The sequence below is a fragment of the Lonchura striata genome, chromosome 1 (assembly GCF_046129695.1).
Source record: "Lonchura striata isolate bLonStr1 chromosome 1, bLonStr1.mat, whole genome shotgun sequence".
NCBI classification, from domain to species: Eukaryota; Metazoa; Chordata; class Aves; order Passeriformes; family Estrildidae; genus Lonchura; species Lonchura striata.
Genome location: NC_134603.1, coordinates 94,231,794 through 94,253,910, shown reverse-complemented (window position 1 = coordinate 94,253,910; position 22,117 = coordinate 94,231,794). Strand labels below are relative to the sequence as shown.

The following is a 22,117-nucleotide window of genomic DNA, read 5'->3' as shown; positions in this document are numbered from 1 at the left end:
AGTATAGAATTTCAGTTGTCCAAATGAAGGATGTTGACCTTGGAGACATTGACATATTTGTCATAAGGAATGGGCAGATTAATCAAGTCTGAGAAAGGAATCTCTAGCTCTTTCTACATAAATCATCCAAAGCCCATAAATGGACCAACATTTTCTGAATGACTATCTGCTGGACGACAGTCCAAAACTCGTCCATCAAAGTAGAACATTTGAGAACATTTTTTTTAGGAAGACCTTTGAAAGACACTGAAGGAAAAAGTAAAAACTTTGGTCAAAAATGAGTTGACTCAATAGCTTGATTGATTACACAAATGCGAGGAACTCTACGCCAACCTGTGCTGTTCTGTGGCAGAGAACGGCTCCCTGGTGTGGAACGGAATAGGAAACACTTGCTGGAAAAAACAATGTGGTATGACAGAGCACACAGCTTGGCATTCCTGTCCTGACACTGGTTTTGTCCCAGTCTTCAGCCCCTTTGAGATCAGAAACTATTCCTTGAAGAATTTTCTCTCAAAGAAGTAACTCTTACATCTACCTTTGCATAACAAAGCCTTCCATTCATCAGGTCCATGGCTAGCTCCACAGCACCTCATGTGAGGCACCCCCAGATGACACACCAGGTGCCAAGAACAGGTTCTGTCGTGTAACTAGGGATGGACTCATAAGCAGGTCAACAGTTCAGCTACATTCTGTTGGCCCATCATCCCACGGAGGCCTTGGCGGGGCCTTCCCGGCTTGGCAAACACGGTCAGCCGGGAGATGGAAGGCACATATCCGGTGTTGGCAGCCTCCGTCGAGGGCTGTTTAGTTTCTTTTACGGCAAAGGCATCCAACCAAGGAAGTCGGGACGGGGAAGAAGCGCGTGCAGACGCGTTATGTATGGCACTACCGCAGGGCGATGGACCGGGCGCTGGTGGAGCCCGCGGGCATTGGAACGCGGAGGGTCGCGGCGGGGCGGCCACGGGGGGCTGCGGGCGGGAGCTCGGGGGCGTGACGAGGGCCCTGCACGTGCGTGGGGCCCCGCGTCCTCCCAGCACCGCCCCGCTCCAAACTCCGCGTCCGTCCCGCGGGCACATCCCGCAGCCCCGCACCCGCCCGCTCCTCCCGCTCCCATCACCCGCGGTTTCGCGGGCGCGGCCCCGGGCGCGCGCCCCCGCCGACCCCCGCGCGCCCCCGCCGGGCTCAGCTGAGCAGACAATGGGAGATCAAAGCCGGGATGGGGTGGGGGGAGGAGGAGAAGGAGGAGAAGGAGCGGGAGGAGGAGGATGGTGCCGGGCGGCGGCGGCGGCGGGGGGGGGCGGCTGGTGGAGCCGGCGGGGCGGAGAGCGGTGGTTCGCGTGTGTCTCTCTGCGCTCGATTAGTGTTCCTGGGGAGGGAGCGAGCGAGTGTAGCCGCCGGCGGCCGGAGGGGTGCGGGGGGGCGGGGGGGGCGAGCACGCGTGTGAGTTCTGTGTGCGCGGGTGCGCGCGGCTGCGTGCTCCCGCGGGCGCGCGCGCGGGTGCGTGCGCGGCGGGCTGTGCGAGGGCGAGCCGAGAGAGCGAGCGAGTTGCGCAGCTGCCGTGCGCGCACCCCCCCCGCCGCCGCCGCCGCCGCCAGCGCCAGCAGCAGCAGCAGCAGCAGGGGCAGGAACAGGAGCACCTCACTGGCATTTAACGAGCGGAGCTGCTAGTTGCGCTGGAGAGAGACGCGCAGGGAGGAGGAGGAGGAAGAAGAGGAGGAGGAGGAGGAGGAGGAGGACGGGAAGAGGAGAAGGAGGAGGGGAAGAGGAGGAGGAGGAGGAGAAGAAGAAGAAGAAAAAGAAGAAGAAGAAGAAGAGGAGGGAGAAGAGAAGGAGGAGGCCAAACGGACACCAACTGAAACAAAAGTATTTCCAAACCAGCACCCAACTCCACCTTGTGAGGCTCCCACAGCATGGCTTCCGAGGAACTCTACGAGGTAAGAGCCCTCGAGCCCCACCGGCCCTGCCCCCGGCCCCGCCGGCCACCCCACCCCACCCCGGCGCACCCGGGCGCGTTTTTGTTGCTCCCCGGGAGCGCCGCCGGGCTTGTCACCCACACTTGCCGCGGCTGCTGCCCCTTCCCGCTGGGCCCGGCGCCTGCGTGTGTGCCCAGCCTGGCCCCCCGCCCCCCCTTCCCTCCCCAGTTTTACTGGAGGAGGACGGAAATGTGACTGAACGGAGGAGACGGCAAAGTGTTGCCGTGGCCTGCGCTCCCCCCAGTCCTTTCCCCACGTTCACACAACACTTTGACTCCGTCAGGAGAACGGGGGGTGCTGGATGGGGCGAGCAGCGCTGACAGCCCCGGCAGCGAGCACGTCGAAGTGCGAGCCCGGCGCTGTGCAAAAATGTGAGCGGAGCCGAGTTATTGCCTCTGTCCGGGCCGGGGGGGGCGGGGGAGGAGGAGGAGGAGGGCAGAGGGGCTTTCCTCTTGGATTTGTGTCCATACCGAAGTCCTGTGCCACCATCGTGTGCCTTGGCCGTGCAGCAAGCTGCGGCGGTGCAAAAGACTAAAATTTAAACTCCTCGGCTCTTCGTGCTCCAACGATAGGGTTGAGGTTGCGAGAGAAGCCAAAAAGATTGAAAGTTAAGGCTTTGACACGCCATCCTTCGCTCGTCACTCGGGAGGTGGTCAGAGCGTGTGCTGACGGGAGAGGAAGGTCTTGGGGTGAAGAAGGGAACAAGGTGGCAGCCTAACTTTTGAGTTTCCTATCTTAATGTCTGTCAAATTCACATCCTTGCCCTTAATTGAAAAGCGTCATGGTTCTCTTGGATTGAACTTCCTTGTTTTTATTTTTGCAAGAAGTCATCCCCGGGAGTGAAAAGCCATTGTTGTTTTGGAGCTGTTCTTGCCTTTTGGGTAGAGAAGTGGCTTCCCAAAACCAAAAATGCTCTTATCTGATATTTAATATGCATCTAGACAGTGATCTATTTAAAACATGTATCCAGAGGCTGGAACTCTTAAGGTTAAAAGGAGACAGATAGCCTTCAGGACACTTGACAGAAGATGTCTTGCTGTACAGCTGGTGCACATGTATCTCTCATTAATTGAGCTACATCTGTGATGCCATTGGGGAACAGACCCTGTAGAAGTCAGTGGAAGGTGTCCCAGGTGGGCTTGTATTTTAAGCAAGTTGACTGTCAAGCAGAGGTGCTGAACTGATAGACTAGAAAGAAGACCGAAGGCCTGTACTCCCAAGGCAGATAAATCATGGTTAATTGATCTGGCATGTTTCCCCATCCTCACGATGTAGCTTAAGCCAATCTTGAAGGGATCATCCCTAGAAGTAGGAGAGAAATTTAGGAACCACTCTGTGTCTTGAGGGATTGCCAAAAACTTGCTTTGACTTTGGGAAAAGTTTCTGTTGGGTTTGTGGAGTTGGGCCTGTAGACTGTGCCGCGGCCAATTCTTGCTCTTTGTGTGTTGCTGTGTTAGATCAAAGATGGACACGAGGTACTGGTTTTGATGGGCGCAAATAAATGACCTGGAAAATTCTGTTTGCCGGGCCTTGGACTGAGGCTAAGAATGACCGTTGTGCATGACTCTTCTTGGCTGTCTTAAATTGTGTTCAAAATGTTGACTTGTTGGCTCAGTAGTCTGTGGGGCACAGTCGTCCTGTGGGCAGGTGGTGTAGTGGCCATTGCACAAAAGCCGCTTTTGAAGAACACCTGAAGGGATACTATTAAATTTTAAAAATCAGACACATTCTTTAATCGTGCAAGTGCAAAGTTTAGCTAAGATGCCAAAATTGTTAATGCTTTTGGACTCACATGTGGTCAAGCTCTTTTTTCTAAATTGTTACTCATTTTGGATGTGTTTTGTCTTATAATGAATTTTCTAGCCATGTCTGAAAAATTATAAAATAATAAACTATTTAAATACAGTGAGCACTAATTTGGGAAGGACAAAGCTGCAAGTTGACCTGAAATGTTACTTATTAAGAAATTTAAACTGTTTTGTGAACTGCCTGTGCTATTGACGGTGGGTTTACTTCTGTTTCGTGGTTGTCTTATTTATAGCTCATGCTCAATATTGTTTGAATCTGGTGTTTGAAATCTGCTGCCATTTGTTATACTTCCATTTTTCCTTTTGGATCTTGATCTAGTGTCTTGATCAAAAAAATGTTGTGTAATCTATTTGCAATTGTTAGCTTAAGTATGAATGCCAACTATTTCTGCTGATATGTGTCATGGTTCTTCCAAAATACAAATGAAAAATCTGCTTATAAAAAATTAAGGTAAGTAGATTTTTTTTTTTTAATCCTAATGGATTCACTTATTTATGGGATTCTTTTTATTATGGGTGTCATCCCTTAAGAGAGGGAGCTGATCTCTATGTAGGCCAGTGATTTCAAATTCAAAGATCAAAACCTTGAAATCTACTAATAGATTGGCAGTGTGACTGGGGCAGGCTGTGTATCCTCAATGTCATTTGTTCCCATGCATTTTAGAGGTGGTGATGACTACCCACTATTTTTTTTTTTTTTTTTTTTTTTTTTTTGCTGGGGTAGAAACATTGAAGAGGCTCTTTTTGCCTAGATGGAAAATGCAGCAGTCAGTAATGTTGCCAGTCTCTGTACATGAGGTGAATAACCTTTTTCTGTTTTCAAGTTTGTTTCTTCAAGGGACAAAGTGTTTGCTAGTGAGGTGGACAGACATGGAGAGGCTGGTGAGCAAGATAGGTGACGGAAAATGTAAGAAAAGGTGCATTGGGTTTTTATTTCCCCAAGTTTGTTTCAACAGGCATTGTCATCTTGTGGCACCTCTTTTTGTATGTGCCTGCTGCGATTTTTTAGTGTAGTTTTTGAAAAATCCTTTGTACAGCCTTCGGGCAAATGGTAGGGTTACTTTCTTCTTCAGTGTGACAACTTTCCTTTGACTTACTGACCTGTTTCCCACTAAACATTTTTACTTGTTCTCGTCATCTTCACCAGAGTAATTAGAAGTAGACCTCATTTCCAAGGTTCTTTTGGAAGCAAACTATGTTTGCTCTCTCTGCAGTCAAATCCCTTGACCTCCTTTGGCAAACTCTTGCAAGTGATGTCTGGGATTGAAGTCATCCCGAGTTGTGGTTGGCATGGCAAGTTTGTTTGATGAAATGTGGAAATGATTCCATACAAGTGCTCTGTGGGAGAACTGCGTGCTAGCCAGCAGGTCAGACGTACCAAATCGGGGTCGGTAGACAACTACTAAGCTGTGCTGAGTTTGGAAGAGTCTCTTTCTCATAAAATTTAATAATTTGTTTTTGTATTAGGTGAGGTGGAAATGCATTGATGTTCTCTGCTGTTGGACAGTGTATCTAGTCAAATTACTGAGTATTTCTGCCTTTCCTCAGGGAGCTACTGGTACAGCTGATACCCATAATATATGTGGCCCACTGGATCCTCTGGCTAGGCTTAGGCCATGATTGCTACTCATGTCAAAACATTTTTACTGGATTTTACTGATAAGTAAGCAAAACAGTTTGTGTGACCTTTGCTGGTGCACCTATGCCATGATGCCTTCTCTTCACTCTGTTTTTCACATTGGCATTGGTCATAAACCTAGTGTTTTAAGGCGTCTTAACCAATTTCCATTAAAATATTACAAATTAACATATTGAAAGTCCATTACTTCAAAATTACAATTTTTTTGTATCCTTTATAGAATGGAAAATATATTTTTTTTAATTCTTTCATTGCCTTGCAAAAAACATACGCATTTTTTCATACTGTTGTCTAGTATTCTCAAGGTGATACTTCACTCCAATGATGATTCAGTACTTTTGGTTTTATTTTTAGAACTAAAGCCTTTGACATTAAATTATACAGATACAGTGAAATTACAAACTGAAACAAATTTCAGGAGCAACTGGCTGAAGTTCTACAGCCTGGCATTAAGCTATGTGTCAGGCTTAATCACCTAATAAGTAAGCCCAAAGAGACGTATTCCAAGAAAATTTAAACTTTGTCTATAGAGTAGTTGCCCACAAGTCAAAAAAAGTGGTCCTGTGGGCTGTTCTTCATCTAGTGTGCATAGTTTTTTAAACAATAGCGTGTAGAAAGAAGGCTGTTGGAAGATGCTGTCACTTTGTCAAAAATTTGATGCTGCATAGGAATTACTTAAACCCAAAGTTTCTCTCACGGCCCTAGTAACACTGCAGCGATGGAATCTTCATCATGTTTTGTGTGCATTTACTGGAAAGTTTAAACATTCGTTTTACCTAAGTTAACTGAAAGGGTAAATCCATTATCTACAGTATGCAGCTTAGAGTTGTAGTTTTTGATGGCTATTTGATGAAAAATTACTATTAACAACAAATTAGAATTGGCTGTTCAGGCAATAGCCATTTTTTTCCTCATTGAAATGGATTGTTTTCATTCAGCCTGTTGTGCAGGAATTCCAGATTGTCTTAGGATCTGTCTTCTGCTGCTTGTTTCTGATGTGCTGATTCCCAAGACCTTGGTTAAAGATCTTGTTCATTAGGAGGAACTTACAGTCATTGAGGTGTAATGCCTGAATTTTTATGAGTTTATTTTGACAACTGTTGGAAATGTTACTGCTTGTTTCAGGAGAGATAAAATACACAAATTTGCTTGACTGACCCTACCCAACTAAGTAAGACTAGGAATTTACATCAGATATGTTTGTGTTGCTTCCACCCCTTAGGAACTACACTTCTGATTTAAAACAGAGTTGAGGATTAGCTGTTCAACTTCCATGGGTGACTTTCACTTCTTTAAACCAAAGCACGAATGCAAGAGCACTGCAGGAATGGAGCCATCACATTTAGTGTAAGAAACTTGACTTTTCCATGTCCCTTGCCAAGCTGCTTTTCACCACCTTGATTAGCCCCAGAACTCTGGACAAAACTGGGGACTAGTGCCCTGTCTGCTGCTGCTGCTCCAGGGGAAGTGCCTGAGCTGCCCCTGGGGTTTTCTCCAGTGTGCCCTGCCCTTCATGGTGCCACTGACCTGGCAAGGCTGCTCCCAGGGTGAGCTCAAACACATGCAAGCAAAGAGTGAACGTCTGTCTGTGCCCTATGTGGAACACAAATGGTTCACAGATACGGAGATATCTTAGCAAGTTTTATGAACAAAACTCCTTTCTATGTACGTGTACAAAATCAGTATAGTAAATAAAAGGTTTTATTTTTAATCTATTACTTATTTTGAATTGCTCATGTCTATCACAGAAAAAAAAAACAAACGGTGGAAGAGAGAAAAAGTGGGAAAGAGACGCCTCATCCATAAAGCCTGCGCGGCTCTGATAATACCTAACCTTCACAGTCTGTCTTTTACTGTGATTTAATTTCTTGAGTTTTTGGTCAATCAGAGATTTATTACTGCAGTGCCAGTCACGTTTAGAGTTAAAGAACAACTACTTCCAACTTGCAAGACTGTACTATCACAGAAGGTTGCTTCCACAATGCTGATGCTCAGTACCTCTTGAATGAAGATAAATTATCGGACACAAAGAACTTAATGAGACATGCCACAGCCCCTTGTTCTTCAGGAAGGTTGGCATAGCTGGAATAAAATCAGTGATGCTCTGTCCCTTTTAGACTTCCTAGTAGGTGCAGCTTCATTTCTTCCTGACTGCCGCAGCATTTCTGATCTGTGCCAAAGCAGTAGAAAAAACCAAGTTACTAACAGTTATGCTTTCATCTTATTCAACCTATGTGATTCATTCAGACTATGTGATAACTGGATGTGCAGACCTGTTGGATATAACAGATAAGCAGCACTATAATGCCACTCTTATTCTTCTGTAATAAATTCAAAATCTGTTGTTACTGGGCAGTGTATTATTTTTGTGTATCTGTTAGAAGCACAAGCTCCACAAACCGTATTTGCAGGGTAAAAAGGGATGCACAAGTCTCTCCCTGTTCTCTTCTGTGTCTTTGAGGTTTTGAATGGCTGGATGCCACATGATAGATAGTATGGGACAATAAATACAGAGTTGATTATATTTTTAATCTTAGAAAAAAAATATTTATAATTCACAATATCAACCTATCATCCTACCATGTGGTTTCTCTGACAGTATGCTGTTAGTCCAGAAAATATCTTAAAATTTCAGTATTTTATATTATCAATTGTATTTTCCAGAGCTGTAGGATCTAAGAAGAGCTTTTATTTTTCTGATTTCTGATGAGCTTTTAATATTTACACACAAGAATTTTGTGCTTTTTGAAATTATTCCTTTGAACTTCTCTCCATATTACTTAGAGGAAAGGAAATCTGGCATGTTACTGGCAGTACACTGTAAAGGCAAAAATATTTACTGTTTTCATAAACATCCTCAGAAGATTTACATGTGGTCCTTAATGGTGACCTGTGGCAGATATTTTTCAAGGCATCTATTAATATGTATGAATACACAGGATGGATGTTGATTAAAAAGCATATTTTAATCATAGGTTTACATTTTTAAGTTACTTCAAAGCCACATTGGTAGGATTAATTGTAAAGTAAGGCAACTATTTTCTAAGTCTCTTTTAACTGTAAATTAGTTGTATTGAATAGTGGAACTACTGTAACTCAGTTTTGTTGTGATTTTTCAGTGAGGCTTCACATTTTACTATCACAATACATACAATTAATTAGTAAAGCTCAGATCAAATCTTTCTTCTTCCCATGTTAAGTCTGAGGGTTTGTTTCACTTCTTTTGTGGGGAAAGATAAAGTATGTATTGAAGTGGCCTAACCACATTTGTAGCTGTGCTTCTCTAACTTTTCTGCCCCCACAGTGTCTTATGCTTTTTAAGGAAATTGTTAATGTTTGTTTTTTGCTGATTGTCATAGTAGCACATGAAAAATCAAAACTCTGTTGTTTTTTTAATATATTGGTTTGAAAGGGAAGGAGCTTCTTTTCTCTCTTCTCTTCTCTCTTCTCTTCTCTTCTCTTCTCTTCTCTTCTCTTCTCTTCTCTTCTCTTCTCTTCTCTTCTCTTCTCTTCTCTTCTCTTCTCTTCTCTTTCTCTTCTCTTTCTCTTCTCTTTCTCTTCTCTTTCTCTTCTCTTTCTCTTCTCTTTCTCTTCTTTTCTCTTCTCTCTTTGTGATTTTCATTTTGCGGAGACATTTAAATACTTCTCTAAACATCTCCACTTCCTGTAAAATCCTGGATTATGGAAATGTGCTTCATTTAGGAAAAAAATTTTTGCTTTACTTTGGAGATGCCACAGTTTAATGCACGTTGTGGGAAATATATTGTGATGTATTTATCACAGAAAAATGTTTTACATGTACATTTTGTAAATAGGGGAGAAATTTACATTTACAAAATTTACATTTTTTAAATATAGGGAAAACATTGAGGTACATTTTCAAGAGTGCTGAAATGAATATATATAAATTTCAAAATACTTTCAAGACTATGATGTGTTGAATGTTGTATTCAGTGGATATTCAAAAGTTGGTAATTTATGAAGTTCCTTCCATTAAATGCAGTTCTTCAATGAAGCATCATCAGGATATTGATAACATTTTTGTTACCAATAACTAGTTGTATGAAGGGTAGAAAACAATACAAAATAAATTTGTGAGAGTCAACTGGAGTATAGTTTGGCTAGTTGCTAAATCATGCTAATTTGTTATGTTTTTATTTCAGCACCTCATTTTCCCTAGTTCTGTATATATGTAAAGCACATCTTGTGATAGCATAGTGTGACAATTCCATTTTACTTCTAGGGCTGAGGTTACTTACAAAGTTAAAACCAACAGACCTGGGATTGTGTCTGTAAGAAATAATGGGAATGTAAGGCTCTATATACTGACACAAAAAATCCATCCAGTTCAGCACCTGGCTCTTATCACAGGTCCATAATGTCTCACTGTAGAGAGAAAAAATGGGAAATGTGGCACAACAGTCATTGGGAGTTTCATGACTGGCTTTGTTGGGACAAGGCAGATTTCAGCCTTGGTTATAAAATACTGCATCATAACCTGAGCTGCCCAGATGTTCAGAGCCCACATTCATTACCTGCGCACATCTGTCAGGGGGCTGTGGCTGCAGGCCACAAATACATTGTTGTTCCTGAATTCTGTGTTAGCTTGAACTCAGAATTTTCAAGAAAAGGTTGTTAGTGTATGTGATCAAACAAAACAAACACTAACTCTGTGTAAAACCTCAAGTCATCAGCTTGAGTTTATATGCTTTAGATAACTATGGAGTCTTCAGTGCAGACTTGATGTGCTGAAGGACTGTATCCCAGAATAAGTTCTAGCTGGCAGCTGTGTGTAAGTATGCTCAGCCTAGAAAATTTGGAGAGAGGAATGGGCCCACAAAATAAGATGAGTTGTAATAGTAATTATTATAACTCCAGGAATTAATATCATTATTTGAAGTTGCTACTGTTTTGTAAGTATAAACCATGGTAGATTTTATTGAAGTATAATATATTAAGTTAGAGAGACTGATGGAAAACTTCTTTGAAAACAGGAAAAAACAGCATTTTTTTCTCCTCTGTAGGCTTTAAGCCATATAGTTACTTTGTAGCTTAACTCTTAGGTGGCCAGTCATGTTTCCAAGATTGGCACATTTTTTCTCACTTGTTTAGGTTACAGATAAGGACCGAACTTGATCTTGGATTAGCAGTGCTTTTAAAGAATAAAGAAACATAAAGTAAGAGCAATGATATTTACATCAGACAGAATCTTGAGCTTTTGTTCTTAGTGTATTTTTCTGTGGATTTAGTTTGTAAATATAGTTATGCTAAGTAGATACATTCAAAGCAACTTGTCAGTTGAATGAGCATTTTCAGCAAAACAATTTCTAATGTGTCCTGAAAATGATGCTTCAACCTCAGCTTTTGCAGCTGAAGGAGTAACTAACTAGATGTCCAGGCATTCCCAAGTGGAACAGAAGATTTAATGGAGTGCAGTTTTAGAGCAGTCAATCAATTTTCACTTGTGATGTAGCAAAGTTAGAAGTTTCAAAGAGAAAATTTAAACTGTTGGTGCACATCAGGTTTCTCGTTATATACATATGCAGAGAAGGTCAAAGCCCAGCTTTGAAATTTTTTCTCCTCTTTGTCTGGTTCATGTGCTTTGGGTTTTGATTTGATTGTACAAAAGGGAATGTATTGAGTGGGAAGAAAAAGGGACTCTTGATCTCTATTTGGTTTAAATCTGGAAAAAAGTACATAAGACAATATAATACAGAAGTCTAGGACAAGTTTGTCATTATATGACTATTGAAGGCATTGGCTTCCAGAGAATTAAGATTGGCATGAGCTGTATTTTTACCCAGGTCATCAAGGAATGATCAATAACAACAAAGAACTTTTTCCAGATGCCAAAGGCAAGTAAGTTAGCTTCCTGTTTCAAAAGATCCATCAGTGTTTCAGATTTTATTTCACTCCTGTTGGAGGCATCTCTCTTCTATCAGGGCAGCTCCTTAATTGATTTGTTTTTCATCTCTCCCACATTGTACTCATCAGCTCTCCTGAGGTTTGTGCTTATTTATTTAAACTACCCAAGAATAAAATATTAGGTTTGAATGAGAAGATGGAAGTCACTGTATTTGAGGATGCTTCTTCGAGATGAAATGTTGTAGGACTGTTAAAACATGGAAGCTGGTGCTTCAAGCAGGTGTTGATTTGACAGCTTATGTCCATGACTACAGAAACCCAATGGATATAAAGGGTTACAACTTCACAAAACTTTAAAGTATACAAAGATGGGATCTTGTTCATTTTTTCATCAACAGGATACACATCACAGATGTAGGCAACCTGTACCATGCTTTTCTACTTTCTTAACAGTAAAGATTTAATAACATGGTTGCTTGTCTTTTATTGGATTTTTATTTTGAATGCTTTTTGAGGAAAATCATTAAAACACTTTAAAACCAATTCTTTACAAAAATTGGTTTAGATTTTAAGTTCAGTTATGCCCCAAAGCTGGTGTGATGTATATTGAATAAGATGGTGTTTTGGGGGTTATCTACGCATGCCACAAAACATGGATTTACTGGCAAGATAGAATGAACACTGGCACATGATATGTTTCTGTCCTCATGAACATTAGGTTTTAAGCCACTCATAGTGACAGATGAAACCTTACTGTTACTCATTTATGTCTATACTCATATTATTTTCCTACATTTATCCAGATAAAGTCACTTGCTATGCTTTGTTCTTCATACCTTCAGATACTTATGAAAATAAAGCACTGATGGACAGCTATCAGTTAAGTTATACTTAAAAGAGTGTGAGATGTATTTTTCAAGTACAAGTGAATATCTTAGTTAAATATAATGCTGATATTGGTCTGTAAAATGTGAAGTTCTTTGTTGTTGGGTGTTAATTGAACATATTCAACTCTAAGTTCCTTTTTAAAGTAATTACAAACTAGTTTATCCTAAAAAATTCAATCGTTCACACTGGAGCACATATATATGTCTAATCAAAGCTAGGAAATGTAACAAAACTGATTCCTTGCAAGCACACAAAATAATTTCTTTATTATGGCATTCTTACTGTCAAGCAAAAATCATGGGAATTAATGAGAGTCATCATTCTAGCCTATACATCTCTATTATATGGGTTTATTATTTCTATTAGTGAATTACTGCTTTATTTGGCCCTTTATTTTTTATGTGCGCTTGTTTATATTTATGAAGCTGGAACTAAAAGTGTGTGACTAAAGGTGATTAATTTGGAGAAAGGAATTTTATATCTCTATATACTAAATAGAGACTTAAAGTATACTGAGACTAAATTAAGCGAAGGGGAATAATAAAATAGTGCTTGACTGTAGAACCAGTGGAATTTTATCTTGTGCTTGTCACTAAATTAATGCTCCCTTTCTATTCATTTGTCCCTTTTGTCCACTATTTGAGTTCTACCTACCTGATGTCCTTTCAATACCTGCCTCTCATTTTCAGTCAAACCACTAGGAAATTCTTTTTCCATCCAACTTGTTCAGAAAAGGGCACTTACAGTGTGGAATTAGTTGCCTATTCATTGTAAAATAAGGATGTTTTCTGTTTTTCTGGAAGTATCTGGAAATTGGTTATATAGTGAAAGAAAGATCTATGTGTTAGAATTGCTTTATCTTTTGTAGAAAGATAGGTAGGCAGGGTTTGTTGAGTGAAAATGGAGGCCCTCATCATTAGGTCACCTGAGTGCTGTCTCAAAAAATGTAATTCTCTCTTTTCTCTGTCACAGTCTAGCATTGAGCGCATCACTCAGACTCGGTATTTCAGAGATGATTGCTCATTTCCCTGATAAAGTTTGAATCCTGAAAGTACAAAGTACAAGCGGAATAAAGCCTTTTTATTTTTTGTTTTCCTTTTTCCCCCCCCAAGTAAATATTGTCAGAACATCTTAGAATAAAGTAGAGCAGGCTAATTTTGTCTGATAAAGAGAAGCTATGCTGCAAGTACAAGCTACAGACAGAGCTGTCCCCTTTTATGTTGATGTTTGGTTTGGTTTGGTTTTCATGGGGGTAACTGCAGAGAGGTATTCAACTTGCATGCAGTGTTATCTTTGGTGTCCTCTGCAGTCAGTGAGGACTTCAGGTCAGAAGGCCCTTTAGACCATTTAAGTGAGATTTCCCTAAAAGGTCATAGACTTCTTCCCCTTCCTGTGTAAAAAAATACAGAAAAGCTAATAGGGTTAATTTAGTCAGTTAAGTTAAATATACTTAAATCTGGCCTCCTAAGCAGTAAGGTTTTGTTTCCTTTTTCTACAGTCTTCTGATCCTAATGCAGGATAATACCCAACTTTTCATTCATTATAGGCTTTCCCTTGGGGCTGTAAACTGTGTTAGTAGGTGAATGTTGCTAAGGGATTGTACTGCTGAAGCATAAAGAGTTTAGGCATATGGTGTAAGCTTAGGCTTGTTATCTGAGTGACAGTAACTGGTCAAGTTATGTTTTTAAATAATTGTTATATTTTACTTCCTTTTATATTAAATCTCAGAAGGTGTTTGGGTGGCTGTGCTTTATGATTGACTTCAGTTGTCTTTTCTTGGATTGCTCAGATGTTCCTTCTGTTTGAGCCACAATGGCAGCTTGGTCATGTTTTAAGAGGATAGGAAAATTGATCTAGCATCATTAAAAACAACCAAACAAAAACTGTGGCTCAGAAGTGTTTGTTTGGTTGAAGCGGTTCCTCAGCCTGTTTCTGTGCGTGGCTGTACATGTACTTGCCAGGATGACAAAGCAGGTGTGGAAGGTTATTGAAGCTGTTGAGCTTCTGAGTGATGGCCACGAAAAAACAGCCTCAGTGAGCAAGCCCTGAGATCAGGGAAAAACTTTGTATATCCTGACAGTGTTTGTGTTCTTTTTTCTCTTCATGTTTCTTTGAATGGTGTGATATTTAACATTTAGAAGACTGTCCACTTCCAACTGTGAGTCCTAGGGCTCTTTTCTGTACAGCTTGAACAAATTTAAATGCCACAAGCTTTGCTTGCCATCACTGTCTTCCTCCTTCTTCTGCACCCGCACCAATTTCTGTCTCTGGGTGAGGTGAATGCTCGTTAAGGAAGCCCGCCTAGCTGAAGGTTACCCACTGCTTTTACAGAAATCGTTTTCTGGCAATTTATTGACTGGCCAAGGTTGAAATCCAAGAAGTGCCACTTCAAGGGAAGAAACAGGAATATATGGCATGTTTGAAGAGAGACAGGAGAAAATGGGTTAGATGTGGGGGGATGGTTGCAGCAATGACTTGGCTCTGTTAAAAAAAAAAAAAAAAAGGATCTGTCAAACTGCAAGCTTAATTTTCAGCTGGGTCAACTCGCTGGACAGACTTGCAGTGCGACTGCACAGCTTCTTGCCCATGGCTTGAGCTGACTCAGAGCCCTGGACTCCACCTTGAGGTCACGCAGCCCATGCGGGATGGGCTGAGGAGCAGCGCTCCTGGGGGAAACGGGCTGCATCCCTGGCAGGCGAGCACAGCTACAGCAGAAGATGCTGTGCTGGATGTTTTAGTGGCTGGTTACCCTTCAGTTTTTTGTGAAAATGGCAAATGCGTGCTTGCAAGAATTTGGGATTCCTGTTACTTCTCAGTGGTGCAAAACTTTTACAATTCCCTGAATTTTACTTTAACCACAGTAGTTGCAAAGCTTGGTGAAACTTATTACCTTTAGTGTGCAATGCAAGTAATGAAAATTCTTCTGCAGTGTAAGGTTGTATTTTCCTTGTCCAGTTTGGTTATACTGTAACATGCTCTGAGGCTGTTGTGCAAACCCAGTTTGAAGATGCAGGTGACATACAAGTGTAGTTTAAAAGTATAATTTATTTCTAAGTGTTCTGGTTATTCACTGAGTGGGCAGTGGGCAGGGAGTGGGATGAGACAGGATGTCTTCTTGTAGTTGAGCTCACTTTAAGCTGCATTTCATTTAAAATGCTGATATTCATAAAGATTATTTTTAGCCCGTCCAATGGAATTAAAGTTCAGCATATAAGTGCTGTCAATATCTTTTGGGTAGAGAAACCTAGGCTTTAATTACTTTTGGTTTCAGTTTCCCAGGCAGGAGCAAATTATTTTCGTTTTGAGTGTGTTTACGTGAAGGTGGGAAAACTGATAAGGAAAGTAAACTGCGTTGCTCTCTAAGCCCTTCCAATATATAAATAAAAAATTGTTAGGAAGGAAAAGTACCTATTAATACAAAAGACTACAAAGCCAGTGCTGTTTTATGGAAGTATTTGGGAACATAGAACTAGTAATTGAGTGAGACTTTAGAAAGTAGCTGAGTGCTTTAAATGCCCCAAATCCAATGTTCTCAGTTCTTTGTGTGTGTGTAAGCCCCTTCTTTTGCTTATATTAAGTAAAAATATTCACTCAATTTTTTAGGTATATGTAATAATTAAGAAATTTATTATTTCTGTGTGGTAAATATTATAAAATACTAGACTATATCCAGCATTTTAAAGACAATTTTATTGAAAATATTTAATATGCTTATTACAAATTCTGCATTTGTATGCAGTTTGAAAACATAAAATAGCTTAAAATATTGGTTATCCAGGGGTGTAGTGCACAAAAATTAAAATTGCCTGAATGTACATTCAGATGACTCATTGTTTTAACAGGTGCATGTAGCAATAAGTGTTAAAGCTATACTTAGCTTCTAAACCAGTGCAATTTAGTAGTATTGCCAGCCATTGACATTGGTCCATCATTTAGTTAAAAAACCCCAAACCAACAAATTATTTAATATATAATTTAAAAGTAGAAAATAAGATTACGGTCAGGAAAAAAAGTCTATTGATCATTGTCTAGAAACTCAGTCCAATATATTCAAATTTATTTGCTTGCCAACAAATTATTGAAAACAAAGAGCGAACACTTTAGACTGCTTACATGTAAATAAATAAGTCAAATGAATTTTCAGTATGCCAATTTCTGTTGATCACCACACTTTGGTAAGAGCAGAATCAAATTATAAAACTGTCCATTAATATTGGCACTTCACTCTTCCTCAGTTCTGACATAGTTTTAACAGCCAACCTGGCCTAGACACTGGGTTCTTTACACACAGAAAACAAGGAATGAAACATTCTGGTTTTGATTTTTCACAAGATAAAAGTAAATAAATAAAGTTTACATTTAAGATAGAAAGTTGCCTTAGAAAGTTCTGTAAGGTCTACTTTTTCTATTTTTAGAAGCAAGCCACATTTTCTGGAGATTTATGTGACAGAGTAATCTTCCTCTAAATGTCTAGATGCAAAGAAACCATGCACTATTACTTCAGAGTGATTACATTAGGTGATGATTATTAACATTTTCTTGGAATTACTAATATATGTAAGTCATTAATCATATTTTTCTGAGAAAAAGCAGTTGTGTTCTCTTCACTTTCATTCTTCTGACAAGAGTGAAATGATATATAAGATCACTTCCATGAAAATAATCAGCACTGATAGTTATCACTGCTTATTTCAATGTTCTACCAATACTGGCTTTGCCAATAATACACAACCACTCTTAATGGGAATAATGTAATAAAATAAATGTAAATATTTAATAAAGAAATAATGTCATACAGATTTTACTGAAAATATAAAGAAAGCAATTTTGTCTCAAAGTTACATTACTTTCAAATAAAAGTTACTTAGGTGTTTTTTTTATTCCTACAATGAAAGGTCATTAGGGATAGGTATGAAACTGTCATAATGCAGTAAGGCAGAGGTGACTATTCAAATGTATGAAGATTCAGAGAAAATTCCATGAACAGTAGTGACTGTTAGCTGTCACAACAAAAAGACCATTCATAGTAGATTATACAGACTTTAATAATAAAACTTCTATCCATGGGGTTAAAAACAATATGAGAATTCTCTTATCTATTGAGAGCAAAAAGAAAAACGTGCCAGTAACAACACGTGACTACTAGATAGGAACACTAATAGTTGAGATAGAAATACTGAAAAAAATATTATTCTATTATTTTTTTTAAAACATGCTGTGAGTCAGACTACAGTTGTTTCGTGGTCAAAATCTGGGTGTTTTGTTCTCAATTTGCTGTAACTTACAAAAAAATACTTTATTCTGATAGAAGCAAACAAATTTAAGTTTTTCTTTAGTCTATCGGAGACAGGATTTAAAACAAAAAACCTCAACCAGCTGAAGATAGCTAAGATATTGTGGTTTGTATTTTGTTTTGTGTTGTTTTGTTTTAATTGTTTAGAAGTGTAAATTAGATAGAATAGGCCAAGATGTAACATAAGTACTAGACTGGACAGGTTGATGCTGATTGCAAAAAGAACTGTAAAAGATTGAAATGAGAACTGCTTAGCAGAAGATTAAAGAAAGCAGAGTCACTGCTTGCCCAAGTGTTCATGACAATTTGAACTGATTTGTACTTCTTTACTCTCAGGCTGAAAGTTCTCATTGACAAAAATACTCATATAGGTATAGTAATCCTTTGTAAAGCACCTGATGCAGTATTGCATGGTATTCTGATTTCTGAAATCTTATCTCTTTCCTAAGTCACCATGGTCCATATGAAATCCATTTTAAACTGGTTGACTGACAGATCATAAAGCAGTAATAGATTAAGGACATTCACGTTGGATTTTATAGAAGTTTTTCACAGCCCATTGCTTTGAGGATTTGGATAATGATCTGGTGGAAAATAGAATGTAATCTCTGGTAAAATACATATGTGCAAAATTGGATGGATTAATAAGTGTGAGGGATGGTCTGTGCTGAGTTTATGGGGCTCATTCATGAACATACATTAATGTAGCTGAAGATACCTGTCCTGACAGCAGGGTCATACCTGCAGAATGGAGAGTGGTGCTTTGGGAAGGAGCAATTTGGTGATACAATACAGCAGCTAAAATGCACATTGCAGTCTCTTGGTATGGATATTGGAGATCTCAAGTGGAGTTAGGTGTGCTGTTACCTTGCTATGTAGCTTTCAGTGAGATGTTGGAAAATTGTCTTATTTGAGCTTAAAGTGAAAAAAAAAACCCAAAACCTAGGTGAACTTACAAAGATTCAGAAAAACATGTCAAGGACAACTGCAAACCTTAAAAACAAATAAGTCAGCAAGCCCTGACATATAGCAGGAGTCTGGAGAAGCTCACTGTTGTGTAGTATTTAGTAAAGGTGACTGGTGGCCTGTAAGTACTTACATGGGGCAAAGATTTCAGACAAAGTAGTCCTTCAGGTACACTAGGTTTTGGATGACAAAATGCAGGAGCTCAGAGCTGAACTCAGGTATATTACTTCTAGAAATATAATAAATTTAAAATTGAAGTCAGTTATCTATTGGAACGTCTTATTTTTAAGGATGTTCTTACGTCAGGGAAAAAAAAGGCTGTGAATTTTTCCAAAAAGATGCGTTTAGTTCTAGCACAATATCATGATCTGATGCAGGAGTTTTGGATTGAAATTATCTCTTATACAGGAAGGCACACTAAGTAGTTGTTACTTACACAGATAATCTACAAAATCTGCTCTGAAAAGTGTTTTTGGCATGAAGGGCACACAGTTGTACTGTGCACCTGTGTCTTTGTTGGGAAGGCTGAAAAACGAGGGGGAAAAAGAAGGTCAGGGGTGTAATGAGAGGATATAATAAAGACAGGTTTAAATTTTATTTTACACAGAGAGGAACTAAGTATGAGATTTACTAAATCAAAAATATGTGATCATCCAGGCAACATATATATATTCCATATAGCATTTAGAAAGATTTTTGCATGCTAATTGTGTGAATTAGCAACCAGCTGGGAACAATACCCTACTATTTGTTAAAGGAGAGACAATAAAGTTCTTCTAGACAGGAAAGAATCTACATTGTTAACAGATGACCTGAAAGTTCAGCTCATTGAAAAGGCAAATATTTTGACCAGGAGAATAATTCTTCCTGTGGAGCAGTATGAGTTGCCATGCTAAAGCCGTACAGCTATTTTTAACTATGTCACAGCTATTGAGCTTTGTCTTCAATTCAGTACATAAACAACATAAAAAAGACTAAGTAGGTCTTTCTTTTTGATGAATGTAGAGGTGAGTATGTCAGAATCTGCTGTTTTTGCAGGTTTTGTTTATTTTGTGCAATTTCTACTTTGGTTTTAGCAGTTTGGTTGAAGATTTTTGTCACTTGTTGTCACTACCTGCCACATTCTGTCTTGTTGAACTCCAGAAAGACTATTGCACTGGAGTAACTGTGGGCAAAAGATGAAGTTGCATGTGAAATGAAGGTTGTTATGGTCTAGGAGGAGAAAAGTGGAGGCTCTGTATAAAATCCTACTTCCTTCCAAATGACACTGAGTTTTTCAAAAGTTTGTTCTTGAATGCTTTTGTGGTTAAAAAAGTTTTGTTCCAATTTTGCTTTGTAGCAGTTGTACAGCAGAATTTGAGTTTGATATGTAACTTTTGAGCTTGCCTAGAGTCTTTTGGATGCTTGACTTGAGCATCTAAAATCTTAATGAGAAAATCTTTAATTTGATTTCCTGAATTCTAGGTTTTCTGTTTTAAATGCTAATTTTTTTATTTTTTTTTACTATGATAAAGGTCTCTGAATTACTTCAGTGCTTTCCAGCAGTAAAGTTGCCTAAATTATGTCTGCAGGTTAAGATTCTTCACAAGATATGCTTGTAATATTATCAATATCTTATTGAGAAATATTTGTAGTAATGAAATGCTGTTTTCAAGACCTACATGTATAATAGATTTAAGATATCTAATTTTTCAAAGACATTAGACTGGAAAATAATACATCAAGGTAAATATACTTTAACTTCGGTAATGGACACCACTGACAGGCTTATGTATCTATATAGGTAATTTTTTGTGGCAATCTCTGAATGTTATTTTGTGATGTAACTCTTGTAACTCTTGAGACTGTGTATTGTGTATTTAGATTCTATATCATTTCTTTGGGCATGTTGCAGATTTATGGTTAATCTGTGTATGAGTGTGTACTGCTTCTTTTGGGAAGAAAACTAGCATCTTACCTCTTTAATTATCATTCCTTGCAATGTGGAAAACATGTAAGAAAACGTGACCCAAACAGGAGAAAAAACTATGAATTGCACAGAATGCAAAGTCCTATGAATTTTGTTTCTTGCTTTTGCAGTTAGTGAGTTTACTCACTGTATCTATCAAAATGATCAGGCTTATTGAAATTGAGTCAGGTTTAATCTTTTCCTTCATTTTCCCGCCCCTTCCCCACTACAATGCTAATGTTTGTGGGACAACAGAAAGCAGGTACGATGTACTACTTTTTGTGATAACTTGATGATTTGGTGGCAAGCTGAGACTAGATCAGACTACCTTTGAATATTATTCATGGAAATGAACTAGAAAGTGTAGCCATAGACAAATGTTCCCTATGTTAGTGCACATTTTGATAGTTCACTGTAACTTTTTAAACTACTTTGACAAACACCGTATGACTAACCAAAAAAAAGTGATACAATGTAATTGAAATTATACTGAGTCTTCTCTGTGATACAGTTAATTGGCAATGTGTGTTACCACAAAGAATAACCCCAACAAAACAAACAAGAATCTTCAAATTCAGCTTCCACCAAATTATGAGATGATTTTTCTTGCTTGCCTGATAAAGACAATATAAACAAATCAAATTTAGGTTAGCCCCTTGTTCATATATACTAGATAAATCTAATAAAACTCAAGAACTACACCTAAGCATCTTTTTTTTTCTTTATAGATCTTTGTACCGCATTGTAAAAATACTGTTGTTAATGTCACAAATTGAAATATTTTCAATTGAGGAAACAGCAGATTAACGGTTTCCTGTGTGTTCTTAATTCTCTTTATATCTAATTTATGCATAGACTGGATCATAGGTCTTGTGGTCAGGGAAGAAAACCATTTGCAGTGATAACTGACAGAGCTAGAAGGTGTATAGCTAACGTACCCTTTGAGATGAATTCACTGGGAAGGGGTTCTTCCCCTTTGGTGCTCCCAGAGGAGAAGCATAAGCCATGAGCAAAAACCTGCCATGCTTAAGTTCTCCTGTTTGTCCTTATTCTCAAGGACTAGAGATTCCCACATATTTCTGAGGCAATATGTATTGATATCCTGCCCTTTCCTCATCTCCTCAGTTGGTTATTCCTTCTACCAACATGTGCAGTCAGGACTCCATACAGAGACATCTTAGGGAGTTTATAAGCTGAAAAGCCTCCCTTATAACCCCCAGTTATTTTTTTTCCCCTCCTGTTTCGTTTAATAGTTAGTTTGAGGTCAGATTTTCTTCTGCAGTCAGATTCAGTTTAAATTTTGGCAATCCCATGGGTATTACTTTGCACAGCTGTGAAAAAGCATCCTTGGACTGTTAATCTACTGAGTTTCAGAAGCTGCTGACAACTTTGGGGGTTATATAGCTTGTAAACGAGACTGCCATTTTAAAAAAAACTTAATATTTGCTGTTATTTCACTACCAACTCCCTTATAATGAAATATCTTTAAAGTGGTATGAGAATTACATTAAAGGTATAATAAGTGTAGTAGAAATACCAACTTTTTGTATTGGTTGCAAGCATCTAGAGTGAACTTGTTAATTACAAACTGGAGTTGTATCTACTTAAAAATAAAAAGCCTAAGTTCTCAATTTTTAAGAAAACTTCCTAGAAATTTGACTTAAGTTTGCCTGTTGTTTTATCACAAGAGAACAGAGTAGAAGTTTGCTTCTCTTATCGGATTTGCTCTTTACTCTT

General features: G+C 39.1%; 1 protein-coding gene across 2 annotated transcripts in view; it reads left to right on the top strand.

The window, feature by feature from the left end:
- The first annotated feature begins 1,501 nt into the window (after window positions 1–1,501).
- The window catches only part of CDYL (chromodomain Y like), a 104,573-nt gene continuing 83,957 nt past the window's right edge, over window positions 1,502–22,117 (top strand). For both annotated transcript variants that reach the window (XM_021534802.3, XM_077785904.1), the window contains exon 1: window positions 1,502–1,934. In XM_021534802.3, the coding sequence (XP_021390477.1) occupies window positions 1,911–1,934 (24 nt within the window). In that variant the 5' untranslated portion in view covers window positions 1,502–1,910. The remainder of the gene's footprint in view (window positions 1,935–22,117) is intronic.